Source organism: Tachysurus vachellii, chromosome 2, assembly GCF_030014155.1.
Source record: "Tachysurus vachellii isolate PV-2020 chromosome 2, HZAU_Pvac_v1, whole genome shotgun sequence".
NCBI classification, from domain to species: Eukaryota; Metazoa; Chordata; class Actinopteri; order Siluriformes; family Bagridae; genus Tachysurus; species Tachysurus vachellii.
In genome coordinates, this window is record NC_083461.1 from 26,032,773 (window position 1) to 26,056,189 (window position 23,417).

General features: G+C 40.0%; 2 protein-coding genes across 4 annotated transcripts in view; both read right to left on the reverse strand.

The window, feature by feature from the left end:
• Window positions 1–543: 543 nt before the first annotated feature.
• synpo2b (synaptopodin 2b) lies at window positions 544–7,695 on the reverse strand. 2 transcript variants are annotated; one of them, XM_060864038.1, is made up of 5 exons: window positions 7,487–7,695; window positions 6,750–6,869; window positions 6,130–6,267; window positions 4,365–6,021; window positions 544–1,877 (listed from the first exon to the last, which is right to left on the reverse strand). In XM_060864038.1, the coding sequence occupies exons 4-5, from the start codon at window positions 5,970–5,972 to the stop codon at window positions 1,506–1,508; spliced, it is 1,980 nt and encodes a 659-aa protein (XP_060720021.1). In that variant the 5' UTR covers window positions 5,973–6,021; window positions 6,130–6,267; window positions 6,750–6,869; window positions 7,487–7,695; the 3' UTR covers window positions 544–1,505. The 2 variants fall into 2 exon arrangements, with proteins under 2 accessions (XP_060720021.1, XP_060720020.1); XM_060864037.1 differs by having other exon boundaries at window positions 4,365–6,267.
• Window positions 7,696–12,034: 4,339 nt separating this feature from the next.
• si:ch211-145b13.6 (T-cell ecto-ADP-ribosyltransferase 1) overlaps window positions 12,035–23,417 on the reverse strand; it is a 61,147-nt gene continuing 49,764 nt past the window's right edge. Inside the window, exons 2-7 of one of the 2 annotated variants that reach the window (XM_060864050.1) lie at window positions 17,873–17,892; window positions 17,469–17,549; window positions 15,862–16,556; window positions 14,266–15,494; window positions 12,678–12,985; window positions 12,035–12,374 (exon numbers count right to left, since the gene is read on the reverse strand). In XM_060864050.1, the coding sequence (XP_060720033.1) occupies window positions 15,416–15,494; window positions 15,862–16,556; window positions 17,469–17,549; window positions 17,873–17,875 (858 nt within the window). In that variant the 5' untranslated portion in view covers window positions 17,876–17,892 and the 3' untranslated portion in view covers window positions 12,035–12,374; window positions 12,678–12,985; window positions 14,266–15,415. Of the gene's footprint in view, window positions 12,375–12,677; window positions 12,986–14,265; window positions 15,495–15,861; window positions 16,557–17,468; window positions 17,550–17,872; window positions 17,947–23,417 lie in introns of those variants that run through there. The other variant, XM_060864049.1, reaches the window with a different exon arrangement.

A 23,417-nucleotide genomic window follows, 5' to 3' on the forward strand; every position in this document is an offset into this window, starting at 1 on the left:
GTGTGGCAAGGCTTTCTTTCTTTCTTTCTTTTTTACTTTCTTTCTTTCAGAGTAATGACTTTATGATATTATAATTTTTTAAATCTTACTATTTTAAGTATTATTTATTATACATTATTAATATATAAAATATGCACATTTGATTTTATGCATTATGCTACCAATTGTTATTATTATTATTATTATTATTATTATTATTATTATTATTACATTAATAACAAAGTCAGCTGTGTTTTAAGCTGCACTTGTTTTTATTTGTTTGTTTTTCCTGCTAAATGATTATCTGTTAAACACACATCAGTGAGAAGAAATCAAGTGCCGGCTTCTATTTTCCACTTTAGTTAAACATAAAAGCTAAACTTTTACACATTAACAAACTCAGTAAATGTGAGAGCATCTGAAGCTCACGTGACTTTTTACACTGAAGTTTAAAATGAACTTGTGAGAAGATGTGAAATCAGCAGAAACTCAAACGTCAGCTCAAGTCCAGTTCGTGTGTGTGTGTGTGTGTGTTCTATACAACATTCTGTCTTCAAGCAGCAGCAGTGAGTCAGCATGTATTTAATTCTCACTTTAACAAAACACAAAATAAAGGAACATTCTGTATGTGGACATACATGCATTAGTGTCGTTTACACACTTTCTTTATTTAATCTAAATAAATTCATTCCAAACCAACTAGACAGCAGGGACCGGTGGGTGTGGCTTAGCACACAGAGCCTGGTGGGTGGGACAGGGGGTGGGGTTTAGAGGTAAAAGCTCTAAAAGCCTCATGTGGTTTAATGCAGATGTACAGATAAATGGTTTTACATCAGATAGCAAGTAACTGTTAGCATCATTAGCCTAATAGCTTCTGAAACAAACTTCACCCAGCTGTAAGATTCAGTGTTCAGTTTACATTTAACACCTTTAGTTTTCTCTAGATTGTGGACAGGGACTTATTTTTCTAATTTCACATTTTTTCATCTGTCTATTACAAATACACGATAATGTTTTATGAATAAAAACATGGAAAGAATAAGTAAACCATTAGATTGTGCCTCAGTGGTGTGAACATATACAAATAACCTTAAATTTAATCTGAACCCCATTTTCTGTTTACACGAAACACAGAGCTGAAAATTAACACCTGTGTGAAATGTTTTCTATAGTAAAATTAATTTTACTATAGAATTTTAATAATTAAGAATTAATATCTTCAATTCTTTTGAATTTTGGTGTGATGTTTTAAACACAGTGTTGGCATGGCAACCAGTAAATAGAGAAAGTTTCATCATAGCTGTGTGTGGAAACTACTAAATAAAGTCTGTTACTATGTGCCCCATGTGAGATTGTGACCCACTCTCCCCTTAAAGTCCATAAAATCTACAAACATCCCTCAATTAATTTCCTAAACAGCACCAGCTCTAGTCTGTAATCACACTCTACATCTCTCAGTGCATCCATCTGTAAGGTCCTGGATCTTTAAAAAGTGATGCTGAGGGGGATCTCAGCATCACTCTTCTCTACATCCTCCAGCTGACTTTCTGTGAGAGAGGGGAGAAATTCCTGGGAAGAGAGCAGCTGGTGGTGTATCTGCTGCCCAGTGGAAGAGGCTGAGCTGGTCTGAACGGTGGGCCGTAAACCATCGGCTTCTCCTCCGTCACCGACCTCCTGTGCACAGAAGAGTGGAAACTGTTTCTAATCGGATTCTGGAAATCTTCTGAGCCAAAGACTTCACTGACTAGGCACAGGGGGCTCTGAGGAGCTTCAGCCCAGGACAACTGCCTGTCCATGGGTCCATGGCTGGGATGGAAACGTGGACTGGACACCGGAGACACAGTGGACATGGAGGAGTGTCTCCGGGGCAGGGACATGGAGCGGCTCCGGCTGTAGATCTACACAAGGAAGACCAATTGAACAGAATGGATCAGAAACAAAGATTTCTTCATGTGTTTTCTTTTTAAGTGTCTCATGGTCTCATTGTTGTCTTTGCTGCCACCTAATGTCTGTCTATAGTATTGCTGGAGAGAATGACTAGCCTTAAACTGATGTGAAGTCTTTAATTTTCCTGAACACATACAGCTGAACAGAGCAGTTAACTGTAGAATATGACCAGCTGAAATGTGAGACTGCTGATTAAAACAAGAACTAACCAAACACACACACACACACACACACACACACACACACACACACACACACACACACACACACACACACAGAGCCATAACATAGTAATATAAAACATCTTGATGTTAATACAAAATTGTTTGTATGTTTTGTTCAGTGAACACTGTGGAACTCACACATGATTTATTTATGATGTTTATGATGTCAGTTTAAATAAAAAATCAAATCTGTCATTAAATTCTGAAAAACTCCATCATCACTGAAAGAGTGTTGGCTCTGTTCTGGACTCTTTCAGCACTTACCTGTTTTATAAAAGCCTGGGTGAGGTGGCAGCTGTGGGCCTTATCGAGCTCCTGAGCAGAAGCTGTGTTTAATAAGGAGAGCGTGTTGTAAAGATAGACGTGTGCGAGTGCTATATTTAGGAAGCAGTGAACTCTGTTGCAGTGTAACGTGAACAACAAGCAGGCAGAGATTAGAATAAAGCTCAGCGTCCATGTGACAAACAGGTCCAAAACCCCAAAGAGTACGAAACAAATCGTCTATGAAATATCTAAGCAGGATTCCTTTATTATCACTGAGATAAGTCAAAAAAAGATTATTATTTTTATTAACAATAATAGTAAAAGTGGCCAATATTAGTGTTTGTCAAAAAAGGATAATTAAGACTGAAAGCATGTGTCTATGAGTCTAGGAATTTGAGAAATAAATAAAGTAATGAAGTATAAGTAGTTTACTTTCAGGACAATTTGTTTGTTCATGACATGATCAAAATGATGAAATGGTGGATCAATTTTTGCTGTAGTCTCAGAGTCAGAGTTCAAGATCCTACTGGATTTCAGCAGCTGGACACAGAATGAATTTCTCTCTATTTTTGTTATCAATAATTTTTATATTTAAGAGAAAGGGGCTAAAGAATGGTATTGAAAAAAGCAAAAAAGAAGACAGAGAAGACAGAGACTAAATGATAAATGAAAGAAAGAAAGAAAGAAAGAAAGAAAGAAAGAAAGAAAGAAAGAAAGAAAGAAAGAAAGAAAGAAAGAGTTTACAGAAATGTTTAATAAGGTAAAGAAAATGTCCAAGAAGAAGTGCAATTATAAGAAGAAGAGACCAAATGATAGATGATGTAAATTATTATTTTTACACAAGATGAGAAACAGAGCTGTTCTTCATGTATTGGTTTGTGTTTATAAAAAAAAAAAACACATTCTGCTCAGCAGGGAAACTTGTAATGAATTTATAATGAAGAAAAAAAGGAAAATAGACCTAAAAAAAAAAGCTAGAAAAACAAAATAACAAACAACAGACTGAAGAAGCAACACTTCAGAAGGTTGCGCTCTGGTTAGCAGTCATTCAGTTTGTCATGACCAAAACAAACTCCAAATTGAATGAGACACAAACACACCCTTTACATTTTCCACCAGTCCTTTTATAACCAGGTGAAATGGTTGCCACGTATCACCTTTACAATCTCTCCTGACTTTGCTGACACGCTGTATTCAAGCCTCACAAGTTAAAGACAATAACAACACAATCTAATATAACATATTTTAATATAAACCTCATCACCTGACTATAACAATGTATATATTCCTCCAGATTAGAAAAAAATCCATTTCTGTCTTAATCAGTATGTAAAGGAGTCTTTAAATGTCTTCTTTTAAACAAATAAAAAAACCTTTGTTTCTCATTGTATGAATATTTTGCACCAATACTTAACTTTCAGATCAAAAACATCTCATTAATCTCATTAAGCTGAAGAACAGTTCCATGGCACGTTACGTCTACCAACACAGGAGCTGGAATTTCCACAGCTGGAACCACAAAGTAGTCCTGTTATGTAACTAACCATCTAACTATCGCTTTTTACACTCGCAAAATAATCTTGATTCTTTTGTCATTATTTTCAATAACGTCCTGCAGGTGCTTTTTGAGTGTAAACCCTGCTTTTAGTGCAACATTACGACTGGTTTCCACTGCTTTCCTACAACAGCTGGTTTTTTTGCAGAAAACTTAGGCTTTGGAGCCATTAGCAAGCCACATCTAGAAATAATTTCACTATTTACAGGGAAAGAGGAAGTGGACAGAAAAGCATTGCACCCAGTCCTAGTGTGAGGTGTTGATCGGCTGCTGGAGGCTTTGCTTACTGGGCCAGGAAACATTGTGCATGGTGCTGGTGATGGTACTGTAGCCTGTGCAGCAGGACAAGCCTCAGCTGAAGTGGACTGACGATTGAAGGGATAAGGAACACTCACCGGTCCACTGGGTTTGGCACTTTGCTGAAAAGACTTGCCACTTCCTGTAGAAGGGGCTGGGGACGAAGCATGCAGAAAGCCCTGGGTTTGCTTTAACTCTGCAGGAGGGACAGGAGATGTTTTGAGGCTTGAGCCCTTCGTTTCGGTGTTGGAGCTGTAGGTGAAGAGGGATGAGTCCAGCTGGTATGGCTGATGTTTCATCACATCCATAACAGTGAGAGTTTTGGGTGCAGTCTTTGGTTTCTCTTTGTTTCCTCTGTGCTTCATACTTGAGCTTGTTGCAGGAAGAGATGGCTTCTGTGCTGCTGGAGGGTAGAAAGGTGATACTATGGGGTTATAGGAGAGAGGAGGAGGGGCTCGGACATTGGTAGAATATTTCCAGGTGCTTGGCATGGACAGGGTGGGTGAGGGGGATCTGGCTATGTTGGCCTGGACAGTTTCAGCATCTATTATAAACTTCTCCATACGAGACTGTCGTCTAGCAAAAAGTTCTGCACCCTTCCCCTTAAGCATTGGGCCATCAGAGGACCCTATTTCTGAGATTGAAGAAATGGGTGGAGCTTTGGACGGACGAACATATGGGCTTGCTGATTGGGGTGGGCAGGAAATCACAGAACTGATACTTTGGGGTTTAGCCTGTGGGAACCTTGGCTGTGAGGGAGATGCAGTAGTGAGTGCCTGTTTTTGTTCTGATGACCAGGTTGGTTTATATGAAGCAGATTGTTTGGATGGTAAATAGTCAGACGCCTGCTGCTGTGGCGTGGATCGAGCTGTTGAATGACCCCAGGGTTTGGTAGCTGGCTGAGATTGAAGTGGATGAGGTGCAGCCCAGTTCTCTTGTGCAGGAAGAGGACTTGATGGTGTAAGGGGACTGCGATTGGCCTGAACTTCTGGAGACCAGGATGGGCAAAGTGGATTAATTGTAGGCTTGGGAAGGACTGGTGGTGGTTGTTTCTGTCTGATGGTTGGAGCTTGCATGAAATTGCAAGCCTCTGCACCAAGACTAAAGTAGTCTTCCTCTGGAGATTCTTTAGAGTTTGTTTTATTTTTTCCTCTTCTTTTCATTTCAGGCAGAATTACAGTCTTGATAGCTGGTACAGCAATCCGTTCATCACGAGAGGCGATTATATCTCCTGTAGGTGACCACACCTGTGGGCTTGTTTTTACTGGAACTGGAACCTTGAAAAAACTTTCAGATTTCATTATTGTTGGACTTGGGGCATTTCTATCAGGAGAAAATTGAGCTTGAGATTGAGTCAGACCACTCAGAAAAGGCTTAGCTGTTCTATTGGGCACGAGCGGTTTGGATCCTGAAGAATCTTGACAGGAGTCCAGACCATTTATACGAGTGTCTGGCTGCAGAAAGATCTGCTGTTGTGTTTGATGATCCTGATACTTTAGTTGATGCTTGCCTTGTTCATTTTGTTGGACTGGAGGAATGTCCACCTGAGTCTTTAATGATGTGTCAATCTCAGGTTCCACAAATGCTTCCACGGGTATGCCTTTACTCCTCAGATCCTCATGTTCTGCAGCTATTTCATCAATCCTTTGACGGCGTCTTGCAAACATCAGGACCCCTTTGCCTTTTGTCTGTGGAAGGTGCTCCATGTTTTTCCCGTTATATTGTATTTATTGATTTTTCTTCTTGATCTTGATTCTAGTTTTAATAAAGTAAAATAAGAATATTCTTCTTCATGTTTTACTTGCTACGCTGCCTTTAAATCGTTCTCTGTTTTCAAAACACTTATCTGTGGTTCTTCTTTACCTTTAAGAAACATTTGTTGACAGTTCTTGAAAATCAGCACCTCCTTCTCCTTAAGGTTTATTACAGCAGTCAAGAACTAAGCAATGTGGGTACATTCAGATTTAGCCTTCTTCAGATGTATTTCTGCTGGTCTTTATCCTAAAAAGGGTAAAAGGAGACGACTGAAATATGTTATTTACAGACAAACTGAACTGTACATTTAAAACAAATAACAGTACAAATGTATAATATAATAACAGATAATGGACATGCTAATGACACTTGTTATTGGTTGGATATACAACAATCATCAGGACATAGATATGCATTTGACATGGAGATGTGCCTTAGCCTGCAGTGGTCAATTTTTAGATCTACATAAATCAGGAAGGTTCCAGACAGCATGAAGCAGATCATCTTGTTTAAAAGCATTAGCATGTGAACCCTATTTAATCATGATTAGCTTGTGCTCGTACTGTTGTTCCTGTAGATGAGTGCATAAATCATCTGAGATCCACTCAAGAAACACTCTATTTTGCAAGGTAGTCTGGTTCATTTGCCCATTCTGCAGCTTTATTGTATGTAAAGGATTTGAAAATCTTCCAGCAAAAGTGAAGCTGCTCTCAGACAGTAACACTAACCTTGGCTGGATTTGGTGTGCTATAGATGGTGTGGAGAGAGAAACGTTCACTTTGTATCAGTCGAGTCCTGGCCAAGAAAGATCAGATGACAAACTGCACATGTTGGTGTCTCTCAAAGCTCTGCAGAAGAGTACTTTGATTCAGAGTTCCGAACACAGATCTGTGAACATCTCACACAAACACTAAAGCCACTTATGTAGCAAGATTTAAAGGTCTGAATCTTGCTACGTCATGAAAATCACCTTCTGACTGGTGGATCTGAATCAGCTTTCATCATCCACAGGATATTAATAAACACAAAGCAAAATGATCTGTACTGATGATTATGTAAACTTCCACAGTAGAGCCCTCTACTCACAAGGGATTTGCACATGTATAGTGCACTGCATCATCAAACATGTGCTAAACAGCAGAAAGAAGATAAAACCTGCTAATAAAGTAGCTTGAGAAACAGAAACTTCCCATGTTCATGTTATGGCTCAGAAACATGCAGACTTCAAGACCTCAATCATAAGGATGTGTGGAGCTTAAAAAGTTGTACTGTATATATATATATATATATATATATATATATATATATATATATATATATATATATAAAATTATGTTCTAATGTCTAAATTTAGTATCTAATTTGTGTTCATACTGAATCAAAAATAAAAAGTTAGAGTGAGAGATAGATTTCTACACACATCTAGGACACATCTAGGTAGTCATGAGTGAGCAGATGTACTTACGTGTTGGTGTTGGTCTCGTCTGTGGTCTTTTGACTCTGTGAAGTTCAGTGAGTGAAGCCGAGCCCCTGCTCTGCCTGCTCAGCACCCTGGGTTTGAATTTCACTCAAGATACATGACACGGCAGAAGCTGCCTCTCTCCCTCCTTTTCCTTTTCTTCCATCTTCTCCTCCTCCTTCACCGCCTTCCACACATTCCTAATCGGATTGTTTCCTGGCCAGAGTAAGGACGTGGATGAGATAATCCAGAGGTATAGGAGTCATGGTTTCCATGATTATCCATGATGTAGGGAATGGACTTCTCTAGTTCTCTGAGATGGTTCGAAGAACAATGGCTATGTGATGCAGGATCAAGGTAGAGTTCTGGTCTATAGGCTCCTCCTGAGGCATCCGCTTCCTGGGGTGATTGTGGTCCTGTTGTTCTTAAATATAAGTGCTTTTTTCTCCACCTGTAACGCCAAAACTCATTGTTCTGCATCCTGAGAGTCATACTGGGAGTACTAATGATGTGCAAGTTCACTAGAACCAAATAAGATATCTGCATCATCTATAGCAGGGTCCATTAGTGACAGAGCTACAATATATCTCTGTAGACTGTGAAAAGATTTAGAAAACTTTTAGCCAAAAACCACCAGACACCTAAATGTTCTGCACATGTCCAAAATAGAAATCAGTTCTAATCTCCTCACAGTTCTCGAGCTGTGTGTGTGTTGGGGGAACCTCCTGGTATAGGTTTGGAATTTTCCTCCGTTTTTTGCTTCATACCAAATTTTCACTGAAATTTTCCCCAAACTTTAGTGAGCTGATATTTAAGGGATTTCTTTTTTCTGATTGAGAAAACACTCTGTTGTGTTCTCAAGGTTCTTGATTTACCCTTAGAGTAATAGACACAGAAGCTTGTTTAGATGTGATAATGTGTCATTTATATAGTTTGTTCAGCACGGTTCATTAAAAATATAATAAAAGTAGATTTTCATAATGTTTATAACGAGCTGAAACAAGAAGTCAAAGAAAACCTTTCAAATATCTCTGACCTTTTCTGAGACATTAAACAGTGCGAGAGACGTGTGCACACAGCTAAGGGCTCTGACATGTCCTAATATAGACAACTGAGACAGACTGGACGATAGAGCCACAAGAATCCTGAGAGAGAACCCTGAGAGAGAACTGTAAGAGAGAACCCTGAGAGAGAACTGTAAGAGAGAACCCTGAGGGAGAACTGTAGGAGAGAACCCTGAGAGAGAACTGTAGGAGAACCCTGAGAGAGAACCCTGAGAGAGGTCCCTGAGAGAGAACCCTGAGAGAGAACCCTGAGAGAGGTCCCTGAGAGAGAACCCTGAGAGAGAACTGTAAGAGAGAACCCTGAGAGAGAACTGTAAGAGAGAACCCTGAGAGAGAACTGTAGGAGAACCCTGAGAGAGAACCCTGAGAGAGAACCCTGAGAGAAAGTATTTGTACACATACTAAACTGTTTGTTATAAACTCTGTTGTTAAACACTTTACACTGTAATGTTATTTGGTGAAGTGTTTTACAGCCAAACTGTGGAGAATGTAATGAGCTGAATAATAATAATAATAATAATAATAATAATAATAATAATAATAACAATAATAAGTTGCTAATTAAACAACTTTAGGGCTTCAGCAGTTGTAGCATGTGAAATAAACACTAGCCTGTAGCTAACTGTAAGTTCTGTTAGTGATGAGCTCTCAGAACCTCTTCAACAATCCTCCCCATTAAAGTTCATGTAATTAGCCAAGTCTCTCTCTCTCTCTCTCTCTCTCTCTCTCTCTCTCTCTCTCTCTCTCTCTCTCTCGCTGTCTCTCTCTCTCTCTCTCTCTCTCTCTCTCTCTGTCTCTCTCTCGCTGTCTCTCTCTCTCTCTCTCTCTCTCTCTCTCTCTCTCTCTCTCTCTCTCTCGCTGTCTCTCTCGCTCTCTCTGTCTCTCTCTCTCTCTCTCTCTTGCTGTCTCTCTCTCGCTCTCTCTGTGTCTCTCTCTCTCTCTGTCTCTCTCGCTCTCTCTCTCTTGCTGTCTCTCTCGCTCTCTATCTCTATCTCTCTCACTCTCTCTCCCTCTAACTCTCTCTCTCTCGCTCTCTCTGTCTCTCTCTCTCTCGCGCTGTCTCTCTCTCTCTGTCTCTCTCTCGCTCTCTCTGTGTCTCTCTCTCGCTCTCTCTCTCGCTGTCTCTCTCTCGCTCTCTCTGTCTCTCTCTCTCTCTCTCTCTCTCTCTCTCTCGCTGTCTCGCTCTCTCTCTCTCTCTCTCTCTCTCTCTCTCTCTCTCTCTCTCTCTCTCTCTCTAAATGGAATGGTATTCACTGTTTGGACCTGAACAGTAAAACAGCTTTCACATCCTGGAAGCCAAACAAAACAGTTGGCTCTGCTATTTTTCTACCATACGAGGTCAGATCTTTTCATCTTCTGATGGACCACATTGCCATTTAAGCCACCCGGCGATCAGACACACAGAGCGAGAATAAAGGAGGACAAAATAGAAACAAATGAGGAGAATATTCTAATGAAGTGTTAGTGTGACTGTGTGAAGACGTCCTACAGAGCTGCTACTGGAAGATCTTCATCAGAATCACACACACACCACACACACACACTATGTATTACATGTATGGTGTTGGGAAGATCACTGGATCTTCTGCCTTTAACACACTTTAACCGCTTGACTTTAAAATAATTACATTTACGTTTATGTAGAAATTAATTTATTATAAATAGTTTTTTCTTGTGCCCTTTCTGCAAACCTCACAGCAGGTGAATAAAGAATTTCATAAAACATGATGTTGGTTAATAAAAAGACAGAGAGATTTTTCAGAGTAATTTTTATTAGTTTTTATAGTTTATTCTTGCATGTTAACATGAATGAAAGGAGTGTGTTTGAGCTGCTTTATAACTCTGGGATGGTGTCTTCTCATCTCTGAGTTCAGAAACATAAGATGATGTGTTAAAGTTGCTTTGATGATTGTAGATTTATGTCTGATTTGTTTACGCAGAGAAAAACTCATCATGTTTACTCATCAGCTTTCTGTCACAAAATAGTCTCAAAACTCCTATGGTTTGAAGATATCCAGTGACTCAGCTGTCCGGACCTCTAGGAGAATTTCAGCCCACCACCTTGGTGCAGAACAGAACAGAGTGTTGTAGTAAACTTATCTCTTACCCTGAGAGACGGTGGGACCAGTGGAGCAGTGCTGGTAGATCTGAGGGTGTGAGGTGCAGTGTGTGGAGTGATGAGGGCTTTGAGGTAAGAGGGACATGGTCTGTTTTTGGCTTTGTAGGAAATCATCAGTGTTTAAATCTGATGTGTTCAGCTACAGGAGCCAGTGGAGGAACACAGCAGTGTGGTGGTGTGGAGAACTTAGGCAGGTTGAAGACAAGTCACACAGCTGCATTATGGATCATTTGCAGAGGATGAATTGTGTTCATATGTAGACCTGATAGAGAGAGCTGCAGTAGTCCAGTGTTCAGATGACAACCTGATGATTACCTGAGCAGCCTGTGTGGAGAAAATTGGCCAAATCCTTCTAATGTTGTAGAGAAGAATCCGATACGAGCGAGTCACATTAAAGACATAAGAAGTAAAGGACAGTTACCTGTCCACGGCCAAGGTTGTGAGCTGTGACTGAAGGAGAGATCAGATCGTTATGCAGGAATATTGTAAGATCATGACCTGGGGATGAATCACCTGATCAACAGTCATCTGCTCAACAAATACATACAAAATGCTCAACACTAAAAAAAGATTACATGCTCATATTAATTAATTAAATACCATAAAAACAGAGATAATATTTACAGCAGGGACATGCGCAGAAGATTGACCAGAATGTAGGACACCACCGCTACCAGAATGCAACAGCTCAGTGGCAAAGCAAAGGAACTATCATGAGGAAGACCTAACCTTTAGAAATAAACAAAAAGTTAAATACAATATTACAAACAATATAAACAATATTTAGAAGAAAACGATCCGTCTTCATTTTACTTCTCACAATTGTTCTTCATCAGGCTCTAGCTATCTCTTTATCCTACCTTTGGAAGAAGGAGCAGTGATGATTGCTGAGAAAGCCTGAGTGATTTAAAGTGATTTCTTTATACTCAGAACCATTTTCAACTTTCTGCACTGTGAAGACCTCAGCTGGAGGAAGAAGATACTGAAGTTCCTCACAGTTACACAGCTTCTGTTCAACATCAACCACAGAAAAGGAATTGATGATAAACAAGGAGCCTTCATCTGAATCCACATCTTCAGAAGAACAGAACCGTGGCATAAAGAAAGTGAATGAAATAAAGATCTGAGATAAAGACACAGTAGAGCAATGAGGAGCACCTTCACACGTCCTCACCTTTAACAAAGCAAACACACTGAACATCACTGAACATGGTGCAGGTTTTATAATTTAATAACAACACAGAATAATGACGAACTCCGAAGGTGTAAACTGTAGTGTTTAAGGTGAAATATCCAGCTACAGTCACAAGAGGGAGACAGCAGACCTGCAGATGGAGGACCACGTAAACTGTAAGTAAACAAGCTGAGAGCTAAAATGTTACACAAACTTTATTTCATTGATTTTCCTGCTCACACAGTTTATCCCTCGACTACATGAATTAATAGAATTTTCTGATTTTACGAATATCTGATGGATATTTGGCCACACTTGGTGCCTTGGTGCCCAGAGACTGCTTGCCTCTTCAGGAGTAAAGTCCAATCAGATAAAGTTCTCCTTCATTAGGACACAAGCAGAGATCTTCCATCGTACTTGTGTGTGAGACAGCTCTGCTTCACCCATGCTTGTGTTGTAAATGAAGAAAACATCAGGATGTAAAACTTCCACCATTTCTTTGACTTGCTTGTGCAAATCATCTGCTGCATGCTGTTGCTTTGAAGAAAAGACAAAATAAATATTAACAAAGAATGTGCAAGTAAGTTGTCCAATTATATTAACTCAAGAATGTTGAGATGAGCAAGAGTCTGATCAGAGTCTGATACGGCGACACAACACCATGTGTCAGAGGACTGAGAGACCAGGGCTAAAGGACTAGCAAAATGTGGTAGAAAATATACAGCAACTTTTATATTAGGTCATTTTTTATCACTCCATCAGGATTAAAATATTTAAAGAAACAGTGTAAGAGCAGATTTTAATGACATTATGACATTAATAAGGAGAAGGAATCCTCACCTCAGAGGCAAGTTTAGCAATCCCAGCGAGCGAGAACATTCTGTTCAGAGTTCTGCAGTATTCCAGTGTGGCTCTGATCCATTTGGTTATATAATATTTGGCTGCATTTCACTCACTTGTAACTGCATCAAGTCTGATTGTATGAGGCTCTGGAAAAGGCGTCTGCCAAATGTCCTAAATTTAAATGCAAGTCTCTCTCTGTGACATCAAACTTCTGGTTTCTTCTTCCAGGTTTGTAGCTCATATTCTTTCTGTAGTTGTGTGCAAAACGCTTTTCTCCCAGTTATAGGTATATACATCAGCCACACCTAACACACAGGGGAGGAAGTGTCAGTTATTCATGATGATAAGCTCGATGTCAAGCAAGAATCTAGACACATGTTTAACTCATTAGAAGTTCTTCATACTAACATATATGTAGCTAGAAATAATAAGACTACTGAGTCAGTTCCTCTTGTTGTTATTTACAGACCTCTTGAACCATAATCTGAATTCCTCTGTGAATTTGCAGATTTAATTTCAAACCCAGTTGTTTCTTTAGACAAAGCAGTAATTGTTGGAGACTTTAATATTCATTTTGATAAGTTAGAATAATCGCTGAGAACAGCATTTGTTTCTATCTTAGATACAGTAGGGTTTAACCAGAATGTAATAGGACCCACTCATGATGGAGGTCAGTCTTATCTCATTCTAACCCTCAGATTAAATATAGAAAATATAGTCACAGTGCCTCAAACAGAAGTTATCTCTGACCACTATCTCATTTCATTTAAATTGCGCTTCGGACACAATATTATCAATATTATAATATCGGCCATGTCACCGTGTTAAATGCACATTTACATCCACTACTGCTAGAATTATCATGCATGATTTAATCACCATCTGCAGAACTGACCCACAGAACTTGGTCAGTCACCTATTCATTTTCTACCGCTTATCCGAACTTATCACGGGGAGCCTGTGCCTATCTCAGGAATCATCGGGCATCAAGGCAGGATACACCCTGGACGGAGTGCCAACCCATCACAGGGCACACACACACTCTCATTCACTCACGCAATCACACACTACGGACAATTTTCCAGAGATGCCAATCAACCTACCATGCATGTCTTTGGACCGGGGGAGGAAACCGGAGTACCCGGAGGAAACCCCCAAGGCATGGGGAGAACATGCAAACTCCACACACACAAGGTGGAGGTGGGAATCGAACCCCCAACCCTGGAGGTGTGAGGCGAACGTGCTAACCACTAAGCCACCGTGCCCCCCAGTTTCAATGTTGTTAAAGTTAAAGTGTTTCATTCACTCTTTATTCATTATAGAAAATAATACCTTTATTGTGTGTGTTGTGTTTATTGATTGTTTTTACTTAGAGGTTTAAAGCACCAGTTCCACAGCTGAGCTTTTCACTCTTCAGGATCTGGAATGTTCTGAAAGGTTCATTACAGGAACCTAACAGCTGAACCAAAGAATTCACTCACTCACATTCACTGAACCAGCTTTTAGTTAGAAAGTTCAGCTGGAATAAATGACACAGATCTGACTCACTTTCTGGCAGAAACAAACACGTGTCCCAGCCACTCACATTTCTGGTTAGAAAGTCTGAAGTCCAAACCACACCAACCTCCGACCAATCAGCACAAGGGGGTGGGGCTACACTCCTGTCAATCTTACTGCAGTACACACATACACATAAAGATCTGTGTTTATTTCAGGTCTGTTTTAAGATTTGATAAATGAAACACAGTGAATTCCTAAAATATTTGTAGATTTTTATTCAGAACATTTTGGTCATCCATTTATTTCCAGTGAGTCCATCCATCTAGTCTGGTACTAGAGGCCCAGCACACAGTGGTCTGGTGTCTCCTCCTGTGGTAGCTCCATGTCTCCAAGCTGTGAAACATCCTGTCAATACTGTAATATGGTCCAAAATGTCCCTTTTTTGGACCTGTTGAAAGTGCGATCATTTATTACAACACTTTCTCTCACCAGAGAGTGTTAACCAGAACACAGACACAGGCAGGTTTCAGTCACTGCAGAAATGTCCTTTATACACAGGAACTGAAACAGACCAACTAATCAAAAGCAGAATAACAGACAGACGAGAAAAACAAGAACTTTTTATTAAATAAGATCAGGAAAGCCCACATCATCCAGAAGATCATACTGTATCTCAGTGACTGGATGAAATATTTCACCACCACAGGAAGTTCCCATGCTTGTATTAAACAAACACTGAAGGAAGATATGATGATGTGTTTTATTGTAATTTCTTTCAGTTTAATTTCTGAGACACGTCTCAATACACCAAAAAGTTCTTAAACAAAATTCAATTCAGTTATGAAATGTATCAAATAACTTGTGACCAGCTCCTTCCCTCTTTCCTTCTTCTCTTCCATACTTCCTGTCTTCTTACGTCAAAGAAATGAGTCATTAAACTCAAAAGGTTAGCAGTGTTTTCCAAATCACACACCAGCATTGAGAACTTTACAAATAACGATATATAGTAGAGTTGTTCCATTCATGTGTTCCTGCTCTAACATCTGTTTCTCTGAGGAATCACTATGACTGAGGACGGCAGTGTTAATAACACAAGACGAGGCTTTATTCATATACATCATCTCATTCTTATTTGTCATTAAGTGACACTGTGTCCTGTACTTCTGATCATGGAGAGAATTAAAGGGAGTTCTACTAATATTACTAATATAAATGAAGAGGTGAGTTACGCCGTCTCAGTAACTCCACACGCAGGCCATCAGTGCCAGAAGAGTAAGAGTCCGAGAGACGGTGGATTGGACATCCGCCGCATTCCTTCAGAGAGACAGGAAACAGAAAGAAAGAGACTTTAGAAGAAACATCCACTCAGCATTTCTGTCCATTTCAGCGCTGTTTAGTGTTTAACATAAGTGTTCAGGGAATGAGAGTGTGTGTGTGCCCTGCGATGGGTTGGCACTCCATCCAGGGTGTATCCTGCCTTGATGCCCGATGACGCCTGAGATAGGCACAGGCTCCCCGTGACCCGAGGTAGTTCAGATAAGCGGGCAAAAATGAATGAGTGAGTGAGTGAGTGAGTGTTCAGGATTAAAAATCTAGAAGCAACATGGAAATCTCATAAAAAAAATAAAACATACCCTAAATCTAATAGAAGTACTGGAATTTATAGAGGTGATCATCCTACCTTTGGAAGAAGGAGCAGTGATGATTGCTGAGAAAGCCTGAGTGATTTAAAGTGATTTCTTTATACTCAGAAACTTTTTCAACTTTCTGCACTGTGAAGACCTCAGCTGGAGAAAGAAGACACTGAAGTTCCTCACAGTTACACAGCTTCTGTTCAACATCAACCACAGAACAGGAATTGATGATAAACAAGGAGCCGTCATTTGAATGCACATCTTCAATTGCAGTGTCCTTTGAGGTTGTAGGATTTAGGAACATCCCAAATCGGACCTCTTTCCCGAGAACTGCTTTGTACTTTTCATCGGTGCCGTAGTACACGATTCTACAGGTGTTTGTAGGGTTCAGCAGTTTCAGGGAGTCGGATAGGAGAAAGTGAAGAGACTTGAAGCGAAAATCTCTGTAGGTTGTGATGTTGGTGCCATTGCTATAAACCAAACTGTTGAAATTTGTTCTAAACTTAACCCTAGAATTTCCATAAGCCTGGAGAGCATCCATGTGAAGAGATGTTCCACCAATTATGTTGTTCCTGCACGTTCCATTGTATCTACTCCACAAGTCCTTAAACACTTTCTCAGAGTCGAGTTCCTCCTGCAGCAGACTGTCTGTAACAACCTTCAGCATTTTGTCTCGACACTCTAAAAAGTCGTCATCTACTGCATCAGGAGCCATGTCCAACATCTTCACCTTCGCTTTCACCTGCAGAATACAAACAAGGAAATATTTAACCTAAATTTATATAAACGCCCGATGACGCCTGAGATTGCCGTGACCCGAGAAGATCGGATAAGCGGTAGAAAATGAATGAATGAATGAATTTATATAAACTAGAACATAACATCATAACCTAAACCCCGCCCAAACAATATAATAATGATTTAATGACATAAATGAGATAATAACCAATAACTCATATGGAAGGAGAACCAAACTGGAGTAAGTACAGAATATGAAGCAGCATTAAAAGTTTCTGTTACTGGGTCAGTGTTTGTACTGATAACTAAAGCAACCACATATTTTATTATCATCCTGAATCACAACAATTTAGTCAATTTAAAATAAGTTCCTGCAATTCAACATAAATGCAGAGACATTCATCTCAATTTATTAAAATTCTTAATTTCATGATCAGGGTCTGTTGACATCTGTTAAATATACTGTAAAGCTTGATATTTTATTGAAATATTTAAAAGCAAATTTTTCTTGAAGTCGTGGCCAAATGGTTAGAGAGTTTGACTCCTAACCCTAAGGTTGTGGGTTCGAGTCTCGGGCCGGCAATACCACGACTGAGGTGCCCTTGAGCAAGGCACCGAACCGCCCAACTGCTCCCTTGGCACCGCAGCATAAATGCCCACTGCTACGGGTGTGTGTTCACAGTGTGTGTGTTCACTGCTGTGTGTGTGCAATTTGGATGGGTTAAATGCAGAGAACAAATTCTGAGTATGGGTCACCGTACTTAGCCGTATATCACATCACTTTCTAAAGCACAGAATAACCTGAGCTCAGGCTCTAATGAGCACTTTATAAAACTGCTGTAGGTTTCAGAAAAAAAGACAGTAATTAATGTCTGTACTGTAGACTGTGTGCAATAATGAGGTATAAAGAGCTCACAGTGTGCTGAAGTGCAGCAAGGACCAGCAGCAGGAACACACTCACTCCCTCACATTCCAGTCGCACCATCGGTTCACTCGCCTGGACACAGGAAGTGAAAATAATACAGTGTGAACACACAGATATTGGCACTGTACTGTTATGTGGAATAAGCATTATGTGTAAAGCTTGTGCTTGTATGCATGAGATACTGAAATGCTCACACCACACACACACACACACACACACACAGACACACACACACACACACACACAGAGTGTTAATATTAATGAAATGATTTATACAGAACTTTCATATAATGAATAAAAAGTGAAAATATTACGAGAACATTGTGTACGGAACACAACCCCATTATGAAATTAATGAAACTGAAGGAAAAATCAGTGAACATTTTGACACTCACCATGCTTCAGCTGTGCAGTTAAGTCTTAAAGAAGTTAAGACTGCGCTGCCCAATGCAGTGTGTGTGTGTGTGTGTGTGTGTGTGTGTCCACCCTGCAGGAAGGAACTTGATGGAAAACTCCCCCTTTATCAAAACTGCCAGCAGTGTAAATCCTGGCAGTGTCTTCCTCCCAAGTGAGGTAAAAAACAGGAAATCTGAACATTGTTCTGCAGTAAGACACAGACGTGAGTGTAATGTTATGTATTGTTTTCTGACATATTTCTCATTTAACTTTCTGCTTATTGCACTTAATTCTCTGTCTTACTGCAGAACAGTGATTGCTCAGATTTCCTGTTTTTATTTTTCACACTTGTAGATAAAAATAAATAAATGAGGTTACAAAGTGTCATAAATTTTATGTGAAAAATGTTTAATGTGAAAAATAATACAACTTCAACTATAAAATAAACTATATTTTATCTTATGTTTTATCTGAAAGAGCCACGTCTTTCTTCCTTTCTTTGCATTTCTTACCTTTTAAGATAAATGAAAGAAAAAGCTCAGCACTTCACAGAACAGAGGCTACAGTAGAGTCTCTGTAAGTCACTGAGGCCAGCAGAGAGCAAGCAACAGTGAAAATGTCAATAACCACACACGAGTACACAAAAAGCACAGACCTGGCAGTATAGAGCACAGAGGGGACCAAGTGACCAGGTGGTGACAGTCCAGTGAGGTGGTGCTGAGTAGCAGACAATGATCAAGTCAAGTCAAGAAGCTTTTGTTGTCATTACAACCATATGTGGGGGAAGTCGTGGCCAAATGGTTAGAGAGTTTGACTCCTAACCCTAAGGTTGTGGGTTCGAGTCTCGGGCCGGCAATACCACGACTGAGGTGCCCTTGAGCAAGGCACCGAACCCCCCAAACTGCTCCCCGAGTGCCGCAGCATAAATGGCTGCCCACTGCTCCAGGTGTGTGTTCACGGTGTGTGTGTTCACTGCTGTGTGTGTGCACTTTGGATGGGTTAAATGCAGAGAACAAATTCTGAGTATGGGTCACCGTACTTAGCTGTATGTCATGTCACTTTCACTTTCAAATAGCTGTTACAGTACACAGTGACATGAGACAATGAGTTTCTCCAGGATCAGGGTCTATAAGGACTTAGTAAGTTAGTCCTAGATATATAAAGTGTATCTGTGTAACCTGGTGTACACAGTGCAGGACAAGACAGACAAGACGGTGCAGGACAAAAGACAGTGCAGGAAAAAAGACAGTGCAGGACAAAAAGTTACAAGACAATACACAAAAAACAATAAACAGAAACAGCGCAGTGTAAATACTGTATGTAAATACTGTATGTTCAACAATATTGTGTGCAGTAACACTATAATGAATACAGTGTTATAGCAGCAGGTCCCTGAGGTAATGTAAAGGATTGTGCAAACCAGAAACCTGCACTTCTCTTTCCCTGTCTTTTGCATTTATATAAAGAAATAAATGTGCAAAGAGCAAACAGAGGTTGATGGATGTATATTGGAAATATGTGTATTTAGTGTAGGTCTGTGTTAGTGTTAATTTCGTCAGACGAAACGAGAAGAAATACTGTATGTTCGTCAACAACCTTTTTTTTCATGACTAAGACGAGACGATGACAAGACTGCACCACTGTCCAAAAACGCTGACTAAGACTAAATTAACATGCATTATTGGTGACGAAAAAAGACGAGACGAAAATGTTTTGTCTACAATTCTACTGTCTACAATTCTAAGACAGTTCAAAACCTAAGTCTTTCGTCTTTCATTTTTGTCTACAATTCATCTACAATCTCTGCTTTTTCATCAGCTGTTACGCCTTTAAAATATTCAGAACGAGTTTGCGGCTTCGCGCTGTTTAGTGTGTGTAGAAAGAATTCGTCTGAGCGCAAGTCCACCCCTGGTCTAGGCAGCTTTTTGTGTAAAATTATATTTCCTGTCACTGCACAGGCTCTTTTATTGTACATGACAGCTTATGTCCCGATGACCGGTCTTTGCATTACGATTAAAAGCAGTATCAATAAAGTAAAAAATGTGATGTGCAGTCAAGTTTGAGTGTATGCACTGTTTAAACGAGTGTTCTCAACTTCTCACTGATACTTTTGTGATTCGCGGACTGTAAATAGGTTGTATTTTAGGCCCACAGTAAAGTAGTCCTATTCTTTTCAGTTTTTCTGAGTATATTTATTTTATTTCTGATTTTAACAGAAACATGAGACACAAGGCAACCAAAACAGTTTTAAAAACCTTTGTAACTTAAGTTGTCAGTCGGAGTCTGTTGGGCCCCAGCTTTTGAATTGTGTTGGTTAAAATAAAATACTCTTCAGAACAGGTTCATCATTTGTGAATGTGTCTCCTAAATCAGAAATTGAAAACCAGACACGTTTAACATTTGCATTCAACAAAAATCATTCAACAAGTGTATTTTGTCAGGTAATTATTACATTTAATCATATAATGTTTGAGATGTGAAACACTTTTTTTTACTGAAATGTTTATCAGTAATAATCTCAGTAATAATGTTATTTTAAAAAAAGACTACAGTTTTTTTGACTAAAACTAGACTAAAATTTAAAAACTTTTAGTCGACTAAAACTTGACTAACAAAAAAAGATATGTGAATGAATAAATATGACTAAAACTAACATTTGGCACAAGACTAAGACTAAATTAAAAATAGGTGACGAAATTAACACTAGTGCCTCTGTGTGTGTGTGTTGTGCTCAGTTGCAGTTATTAAGGAGTCTGATGGCTTGTGGGAAGAAACTGTTACACAGTCTGGTCAAATCAAATGAAAGTTTATTTGTATTCACCTTTTTAAAACAGAAGGTGTTCACCAAAGTGCTGTACAAACAATATAAAATAAACAATAGAACTAAAAAGCATAAAAAATAATAATAAAATAAATAAAAACACTATAAAAATAGTGTGGGGGGGTGTGGGTTGAAGAGTGTGTGTGAGGGGTGTGTGGGGTGAAGAGTGTGTCTGAAGGATGTGTGAGGTGAAGAGTGTGTGTGAGGGGTGTGTAGGGTGAAAAGTGTTTGGGAGGGGTGTATGGGGTGAAGAGTGTGTGTGTGAGGGGTGTGTGGGGTGAAGAGTGTGTGTGAGGGGTGTGTGGGGTGTGTCTGGTGAAGAGTCCTTACATCAGCCGTGGATAGACAGAGTACCCGGTCGTCAGGGGGAGGGATGGTCTTCCTTGCCGTTACATTGTTCTGCATCTCAAACCGAGCATCGAGGTCATTCAGTGCATCTGGGGGGCATCACTATCACAGGCAGCTGAAGCTGTCTTGTAGGTCGTGATCACCTGTATGCAACACATTGATGTATACACACACACCACCGCGAGTCTCAGTGTTGATGTAAACACACACTCACCACCGTGAGTCTCAGTGTTGATGTAAACACACACACACCACCATGAGTCTTACTGCACAGAGCTGCATTTCTGTTGGCTCTAAATGAGGCGCCAGGACAGACATTAATGGAAACAGGAAGGGTCACATCCACATAGAGCAGGCGTAGGGCAAACAGAATCAGGAACTGAGAACAGGCAAGGTCAAAAATGAACGATATATGCCTTCGTCAGTCAGAGATTACTAAGAGTAATATTGTAGAGGTGTGTAAATTAGCGAAGGTGATTGTTGTGAATTAGACTTGTTCTTCCTTTTTCCTTTATACTACATTTCCCACAATCCTCTGCAGACTGCATCACCATTTTTCAGTGCACTTCATTACCCATAATTCTCAGCTGAGGTCTATAAATGGACCTCATTTCCTTTCTTTGTCCCTTTGTGTTGGTAAGATGTGGCCTGAGGACTGAGGATGGGCACTCAACCATGTGTGTTTGAATCCTTTCCATAAGATGTGTTATGTAAGTTTTCCATTGTGTTGTTTACTTGAACCTGATGGGTTGTATACTGGTCATCAGTAGGTTTATAGATATTATGTTTGATGCTGTATGACTTCCATCTTTATTATTATTTGTGAGTCTGATGTCTGTGTTGTATTGTTTGTAATGACCAGAAAACCATCTTTACCATCCTGTGTATCCTAAGCATTCCGCTTATCCTGTGAAACCTGTGTACTGTGCATCCAGCTTTATTGTCAACAAGAATAAATGTGAGCAAAGGGATGAAGTTGTTCTGTGTTTTAACAAGACACACCACCAAGTTCTACATGTCCACTGAACCTTGGATACTATCTGTTATCCAACAGTGATGTCAGAACCATTACCAGTGAGGAATTAAAAAGAGGTTTATCAGCAACTAGGGCATGGCGCGGGTTGCTCAGGTAGTAGGGTTGCCCAATTCTGAACTTGGCCATTGGACCAGTAAAATTGAGGGTTGTGCTTCAAGGGCCAGGGGGACTCAAACATGATCAGGGTGTGTGGTAGTGGTAAAACAGGAATGAGGCCCACTCTCAATGCTGCACCGCCACAGAAATGAGCAACAGCTTGGTTCGGAGGAGCACCTGGTTACCAGGGTTACCAGGAGGGGGGTTGTTCATTCACCAAGAAAGCCCAGCAGCATCTCTACTTCTTACAAAGGCTGAGGAAAGCCCCCCCACCCTGACTACGTTTTAGTAAATTTTAAGTTTAACGTGTAGGAGGACAGAGAGGATCATTGGAGTCTTTGTCAACAGCATTGTGGACCTCACACACACTCGTCACCCCACACACCCCTCACACACACTCGTCACCCCACACACCCCTCACACACACTCGTCACCCCTCACACACACTCTTCACCCCACACACCCCTCACACACACTCTTCACCCTCCTGCCGACTGGAAAAGGGTACCGAACCATTTGGGCCTCACGACCAGACTGTGTAACAGTTTCTTCCCACAAGCCATCAGACTCCTTAATAACTGAACTGTACTGTACCGAGCTCCATACACACACACTCAACTGTATGGACTGTACAGACCTACACCATATACACACACTTCCAATATACATCCATCAACCTGTTTACATGCTGTTTTGGTCAATACTTTACATTATCTCAGGTAACTGCTGCTATGACACTGTTCATTCCAGTATTTCTGCACTTGCAATATTGTTTGAACATAAAGTATGTACACTGGTTGGCGCTGTTTCTGTCTACTGTCTTTTGTGTATTGTCTTGTATTTTTTGTTTGTACTGACTTTTGTCCTGCACTGTCTTGTCTGTCTTGTTTGTCTTGTCCTGCACTGTGTACACCAGGTTAAACAGATACACTTTATGTATCTAGGACTAACTTACTAAGTCGTTATAGCTCTGTGTGTGTTTTATGTAACACCCTGATCCTGGAGAAACGTTGTCTCATGTCACTGTACTGTAACAGCTACGGTATATATGGTTGTAATGACAATAAAAGCTTCTTGACTTGACTTGACTTCTGCCTCCATACTTGACATTTGGTACAACACCGTCAGGTATCATCTCTCACCAGTTTTATGAGATCAGTTTTATGTATAATCTTCATTTAGAACCAACTTTGATTCCTTAGACCACAAGACATTTCTCCAGTCAGTGACTGTCCAATTTTTG